This window comes from Pogona vitticeps, chromosome 3, assembly GCF_051106095.1.
Source record: "Pogona vitticeps strain Pit_001003342236 chromosome 3, PviZW2.1, whole genome shotgun sequence".
NCBI lineage: Eukaryota > Metazoa > Chordata > Lepidosauria > Squamata > Agamidae > Pogona > Pogona vitticeps.
The window spans coordinates 217329880-217337380 of NC_135785.1; the positions used below are offsets into that span (position 1 = coordinate 217329880).

At 46.7% G+C, this 7501-nt stretch overlaps 1 protein-coding gene across 2 annotated transcripts in view; it reads left to right on the forward strand.

Moving 5' to 3' along the window:
• LOC144588212 (uncharacterized) overlaps positions 1 to 6988 on the forward strand; it is a 196863-nt gene extending 189875 nt beyond the window's left edge. Inside the window, exons 2-3 of one of the 2 annotated variants that reach the window (XM_078390555.1) lie at positions 972 to 5959; positions 6142 to 6263. In XM_078390555.1, the coding sequence (XP_078246681.1) occupies positions 1804 to 5959; positions 6142 to 6149 (4164 nt within the window). In that variant the 5' untranslated portion in view covers positions 972 to 1803 and the 3' untranslated portion in view covers positions 6150 to 6263. Of the gene's footprint in view, positions 1 to 971 lie in introns of both variants that reach the window. The other variant, XM_078390554.1, reaches the window with a different exon arrangement.
• The last annotated feature ends 513 nt before the right edge of the window (positions 6989 to 7501 follow it).

Genomic DNA, 7501 nt, shown 5'->3' on the forward strand with positions numbered 1-7501 from the left:
GTAAACTTCCCTTAAACCTGTAACTGGGCCAACAGAAGAGGCACTTGACTTGTTCCCTTCCTTCCCAGTGAGAGGATTAAAGTGGTGGTGGTGAAACAAACAAACAATTTTTTTAAAAAACCAATAAGTAATGACAATCAAATATAACATAATCCAATCCCTTTAATGGGCTGCACATAGAGCTAAAGATTTTGAAAATTGCAGCACCTAAAATATACAGATTGATCTGAAAGCTAAGTGTCAATGTTGTACTGGCAGCCCCAGGTAGAAGTCACATAACCAAATAAAAAAACCAGGTTAGGACCAAGAAGGAGGAATGAAGCACGAAAGCTTATTTATTGATTTATTGATTTATTGATTTATTGATTTATTGATTTATTGATTTATTTAAATGTATATGCCACCCACTCTACCCAAAGGTCTCTGGGTGGCTTACAACAATAAAAATACAATAAAAAGATAAAACAATTAAAATACAATTAAAATAGATACTCTAAAATTGCCATCAGGACCCACGGTTGATATTATTTCAATTAAAAGCTTTCTGGAACAGGAAGGTTTTGACCTGGCGCCAGACAAATCTCCCTCGGGAGGGCATTCCATAGTCTGGGAGCAGCTGCCAAAAAGGCCCTTTGTCTACAAGCCATCCCTCTTACCTCCTTGAGGGATGGCTCTTTCAAAAGGGCCCCCTGGCTAGATCTTAACTGCCGGGTAGGCTCATATGGAAAGTATAAGCCCCTTCAAATATCCAGGGCCCAGGCCATTTAGGGCTTTATATGTCAAAACAAGCACTTTGTATTGGGCCTGGGCAGCAACTGGTAACTGTTACATAACAGCACTGATGTTACCTGTCTGTCATGGGTTTGGAGGGAAAGTTCCATCCTATGGGGAGTGGAAGGCGGGACATCAGGAGGAGGGGCTGTACTGTATAAATATGTGATGCCTGTGTGGTGAAGAGTAGATGCTGAGAGAGACACTGTGAGACACTGGGTTGTGACGAAGCAGCAGCTGGGAAGAAGAAGCTGTTGTGGGAGTCTGTGTGTCAGACAGGGTACTACTGTGTGTCAGAGTACCAACCTGATAGGTTCAGGTGTCTGTTGGTTAGCCAGAACTGATAGGTTCAGGGTCTGTGCTTCAAGTTAAGGGTTCTGTGTGAACCAAACTGTATGCTTGTATGTGTGAGAATAAGCCACGTTACTTTATCCTATTCATCTGATTGTTTATTTTTCCCTGTGTGTATTTAAAATAAACCTTATTCTTTTTATTGTTTAAAAATCCATCCCTGGTCTGGGTGACTTCTTAAAGGGAATGGTTGGTGGCAGCTTAGTAACTGTGTGACATATCCCAGTAGGTCTGGGTTTGTCACATTGATTGGTGTCCAGCGTGTGGGATACGACTGGTCCAGTTGTCCAGTGGTCCAGCAAAGCCTTGGCAGGTGTGCCCAGAGCAAGGGGGGTCCAGTCAGGGACAGTCTGAGGCGCGTAGGTAATCTTCTAGGTGTACCTCACGGGGAGGTGCACTAGTAGAAGAACGTGCCAACTGGGGAGACTTAGATTAAGGTGCTCTGAGGCAGCCTGATTTTGGCGGGAAAACGCTGAGGCAAAACTGCGTAGCAACAGCGAGCTAGCTTGCCAGCTGAGAGGCCCAGCAGAGGGGGGTAGGCTCTGACTCGATACTGTTGCAAGTAGTGCTGAAGAACAGCAGCAATCTCTAGGGAGAGCTGGTTCTGAGGCAAGAAGGAAAAAAGTGGTCGTTTTATTTTGAGGCTTGACTTTTTAAAGCCGCCTGTTCTGAGGGGGGATTATGCCCTTGACTCGAAGCAAGATAGCAGACATGAGTGAAGTGAAAGACCCCCAGATTGACCAAGGTTCTGAGGATGAATTTGGCTCAGTGCAAGGTGACAGCACAGGAGAGCAAGACCCAGAACTCAGAAAAATACTCATAGCCCAACAGCATGAACTGAGGGTGAGGGAAATGGAGGAAAGGGAAAGAGAGAAACAGCGGCAATTTGAATTAGAGAGAGAGAGAATGGCGTTTGAATTAAAGAGATTGGAACTGATGAACCAGAACAATAATAATAATAGGGATTCTGAGGGGGGCCAACTGTCTAAGGCTGACCTGAAGAAATTCCCTGTGTACCACAAGGGAGATTGTCCCGAGGTGTTCTTTTCCTTAGTGGAAAGAGCGTTTGTGGACTTCTCAGTGAGGGAAACTGAGAAGATGACCATCATGCGGTCTTTAATCAGTGGTAGCCTGGCTGAGGTTTATGCCGAGATGCCTGAGGAACGGATGAAAGATTTCGCAGAGTTTAAAAAACTGGTGTTTGCAAGACATGGGATAAATGCAGAGCAGCTGAGACAAAGGTTCAGGTCCCTCACCAAGAAGCCAGAACAGACTTTTACCCAAGTGGGGGCCCAATTGGTGAGGCTGCTTGAGAAATGGCTGTCGCAGGAGGGAACAGAGACCTATGAACAGCTTAAAGACTTGATAGCCCTGGAACAGTTCTATTCAGTTCTGCATGGGGAATTGAAATTCCAGGTGAGGGAAAGGAAACCGAAATCTGTGGCAGCAGCCGCAGAAATCGCGGATTTTATCTCCCAAATAAGAAAGCCCTTGGGTGAGGGGAAATCTGTAGGTAAACCCAAAGAAACCTACAGCAAGTACTCTCAGGGACCAGGGAAAAGCCAGCAAGGGGGAGGGGCCCATGGTGAAGGGAAGCCCTCAGGCATGAAACCAAGCCCTCAGAATTTGGAGGGAAAACCCAAACAAGAGGAGAGAGAATCAAAATACACCAGAAAATGCTATTTCTGTCAGGGAAAGGGTCATCTGATCTCAGAGTGTGAGAAATTGAAGCAGCTAAAAGGAATGGTGCCTCAGAATTCTAGTGGGACCAAGCCAAAAGCTGTGTTCTGTGTCCAGAAAGAGCAAGGCTCAGTGTCACTGAGGGAGCCTGTTGCCATGGCTACTCAGTCTGGAACAGCTACCTCGGTTGATCAGGCTGAGGAAAATGGTCCTCTTGTGGAGGTAAAGCGCTGCTTGCTGATAAAAACAGATTCTCAGTTGTTTGAGACAGCCGGGGTGGACGTAGGAATACTTGACCGTCAGTATAGGGGGCTGCGGGACACTTGTTCCCAGGTAACCCTGTGCCATCCCGATATCATTCCCCGGGAGTTTATAATCCCAAATGAGAGCATAAAGGTAGCAGGTATTGAGGGGCAGGTAATCTCTCTGCCAGTAGCAGAGGTACCTGTCAACTTTCAAGGCTGGAGGGGAGATTGGCGGATAGCGATTTCATCTACTCTGCCAGCAGCCGTGCTCGTGGGAAATGACCTGGCTGAACATGTGAAAAGGGTGCTAGTGATTACACGCTCACAAGCCACCACGGGGACAGTTCAGGGGGGTAATGATGAGCCAGAGGCGGAAGCAGAGGGGAGTTCAGAAGCTGTGGTGGAAACCTTAACCACAGACAGCAGATTTGGACAGGAGCAAAAGGCAGACGCCACTCTCCAAAAGTGTTTTGAACAGGTGACTGACGCCCAGCTAACACCTGAAACCCCAGTGAGATTTCTGGAGAAAAAGGGGATTTTATATAGAGAAACCCTGAGGAACATCTCAAAAGGGGGAGATGGGATCAGAAGTCAACTGGTGGTACCTGAAAAGTATCGCCCCATGATCTTACAAAGGGGGCACTCTGACATGTTTGCTGCACACTTAGGGGTCAACAAAACACAGCAGAGAATCACACAGAATTTCTACTGGCCTGACATAGGGAAGCAGATCAGGGAGTTCTGTAAACAATGCGATGTGTGTCAAAGGCAGGGGAATAACCGCGACAGGACCAAAGCAAAGCTGTGCCCTTTGCCTGTGATTGACACTCCGTTCAAATGCATAGGGGTGGATATTGTGGGACCTTTGCCCAAGGCCACAAAGAGGGGGAACAGGTTCATCCTAACAATTGTGGACCATGCCACAAGGTATCCTGAAGCCATACCCTTGACTAATATTGAAACTAACACAGTGGCAGATGCTTTGGTGGGGTACATGTCCAGGATGGGATTTGCCTCAGAGATAATCACAGATTTGGGCGCATCGTTCACGTCAAAGCTCATGAAACGCTTATGGCAAATCTGTGGAATAAAGCACAAGGAAACCACTGCTTATCATCCGGAAAGTAATGGGTTAACTGAGAAGTTCAATGGGACTCTAATGCGCATGATTAGGGCTTACTTGGCAGAGAATCCAAACAATTGGGACCAGAAGCTGCAATCCCTTTTGTTTGCTTATCGATCAGTGCCACAAGCCAGTACCGGGTTCAGTCCATTCGAACTTTTATTTGGGAGGAGGGTGAAAGGGCCCCTTGATTTGATCAAACAAAATTGGGAGCAGATCACCCAGGATGACCCACAAGACGTTGTGACTTACATAGACACCTTGATGAATGACCTAAGGAGAAATCTAGAGCTGGCAGCAGAAAACCTGCAAGCTCAGAAGGTCAGACAGAAAACATGGTATGACCACAAAGCTAGAGAGAGGCACTTTGACCCAGGGGAGGAAGTGCTTTGGCTTAAGCCCTGCAGAGAGAATAAACTGCAGCTCAAATGGGCAGGACCATATAGGGTCATTTCCAAGATGTCAGACCTGAACTACCTAATAGAGCAGGAGGAGAACCAAGCAAGGAGGGTGGTTCATGTGAATGCACTAAAACCCTACTACAGAGGGGAACAGAGGGTTTTATTCGCGATAAAAGCAGCTGAGAGTGAGGAAGCGGAATTACCCTTCTGGGAGGGTAGAGGGGAAGTAAAATACAACCCAGAGGAGGTAAAGATCAGTCCTGCACTCACCCAAGACCAGCAGCAAGAACTAAAAATGCTGCTTAGTAAATATCAGCAGGTGTTTTCCAACAAGCCGGGGATAGTGAAGGGAGTGATGCATCGGATCCACACAGGGGATGCACCCCCGCAGGCAGTATCCCCATACCGAGTAATGGGACCCTATAGGGACAAGGTGCGGAAGGAGCTGGACGAGATGCTGAGGGAGAACATAATCGTCCCCTCTTCTAGCCCTTGGTCCTCTCCGATAGTCCTTGTGGACAAGCCTGATGGGAGCATTAGGTTTTGTGTTGATTACAGGAAATTAAACCGTGTAACCACTCCTGATGCCTACCCAATGCCCAGGCTAGACAACCTGATTGAAACCATAGGGGGTTGTCGGTTCATCTCATCATTGGACCTGGTAAAGGGATATTGGCAATTAAGAATTGATCCCAGGGATCAAGAAAAGACTGCCTTTTGCAGCCCTTTTGGTCTCTATGAGTTTCGAGTCCTGAGCTTTGGTCTCAGAAATGCACCAGCCACATTCCAAAGGCTGATGGACCAGACCTTGGCAGGGCTCAGTGACTTTACAGTGGCCTACATTGACGACATAGGGATCTTCAGTAATACCTGGGAAGATCACCTGATACACCTGGAGTTAGTGCTGCAGAGGTTAAGTGCAGCAGGGCTAACAGTAAAGGCCAGCAAGTGTCAGCTGGGTAGCCCAGAAATCAAATACTTGGGTCACATGGTAGGGGGAGGAATGATAAAACCCCTGGAGGCCAAAATAGAAGCTGTTCGTGATTGGCCTAGACCCAACACCAAGAAAAAAGTCAAATCATTTCTTGGGTTGGTGGGCTACTACAGAAAGTTCATCCCGAGGTTTAGCGAGATTGCGGCTCCGCTGACCGATCTGACGAGGAAGAAGACTGATGACCGCATCCCGTGGACCAGCGACTGTGAGGCGGCGTTCCAGAGGTTGAAGGAGGCGTTAATCAACTATCCTGTCCTGCGTGCTCCAGACTTCGACCGGGAGTTCATCATCTACACCGATGCGTCTAACAGCGGGGTAGGAGCAGTTCTGTGCCAGGAGGATGAGAATGGTGGCCAGCATCCAGTGTCCTACCTGAGTAGGAAACTTCAAAAAGGTGAGAGACATTTGGCAACCGTGGAGAAGGAGTGTTTGGCCATAGTCTACGCGATCCAGAAGGCCAAGCCTTACATCTGGGGAAGACATTTTATTCTGTGTACTGACCATTCACCATTGCAATGGTTAAAGACAATGAAAACCCACAATAGCAAACTTATGAGGTGGGCTTTAAACCTACAGGACTATGACTTTGAAGTGAAGGTGGTCAGAGGGTCAGTGAACTGTGTTGCTGACGCCTTATCAAGAAGACCTGAAGACTGAAGACGGCGAAAGAACATGGACTATATGTATATAATGAAGACAAAAAGTTAAAATGTACCTGGTTTTAAATTGGTTTGTATTAATAAAGGTAAATTGATGGAATGTATATGGTAAATGTTTAAATGCCTATTTGATATGGTTAACTTAGAGTGTAAGTATATGTAAGTATTATATGGTATGTATAAATGTTGTTGTGTATTTTATACAGGTTGTTTTTTGGTGAAAAGCACTTTTAGCTTTCCCCCTACAAAACAACTTTTAAAGAGGGGAGGTGTTACATAACAGCACTGATGTTACCTGTCTGTCATGGGTTTGGAGGGAAAGTTCCATCCTATGGGGAGTGGAAGGCGGGACATCAGGAGGAGGGGCTGTACTGTATAAATATGTGATGCCTGTGTGGTGAAGAGTAGATGCTGAGAGAGACACTGTGAGACACTGGGTTGTGACGAAGCAGCAGCTGGGAAGAAGAAGCTGTTGTGGGAGTCTGTGTGTCAGACAGGGTACTACTGTGTGTCAGAGTACCAACCTGATAGGTTCAGGTGTCTGTTGGTTAGCCAGAACTGATAGGTTCAGGGTCTGTGCTTCAAGTTAAGGGTTCTGTGTGAACCAAACTGTATGCTTGTATGTGTGAGAATAAGCCACGTTACTTTATCCTATTCATCTGATTGTTTATTTTTCCCTGTGTGTATTTAAAATAAACCTTATTCTTTTTATTGTTTAAAAATCCATCCCTGGTCTGGGTGACTTCTTAAAGGGAATGGTTGGTGGCAGCTTAGTAACTGTGTGACATATCCCAGTAGGTCTGGGTTTGTCACAGTAACCAATGTAATTTAATCAGAATTGGCTTGATATGTCCCTTAGCGGCCCCACCACTCACCAGCTGCACAGCTCAGTTCTGGGCCAGTTGCAGTCAACAGAGCCTCTTTAAAGGCAGCCCCACATAGAGCGCATTGCAATAATCTATACGAGATGTTACCAGTTCGTCTGTATCTGTCATGAGACTCCGCTCGTCCAGGTAGGGCCGTAGCTGGTACAATTTCTGCAGCTGAAGGAAGGTGCCCCTGGTCACCGAGTCCACCTGGGCTTCCAGAGTTAGACTGGGGTCCAAGAGTGTAACCCCATTCAGGGCAGGGAAATGGCCCTCCAGCCTGTCCAGCGAAGCACCCACTAATAGCACTTCTGTCTTGTCTGGATTGAGTTTCAATTTATTAACCCTCATCCACTCCATTATCAGGTCCAGACATGAGTTCAGCACAGAAACCGCCTCACCTGGATTGGT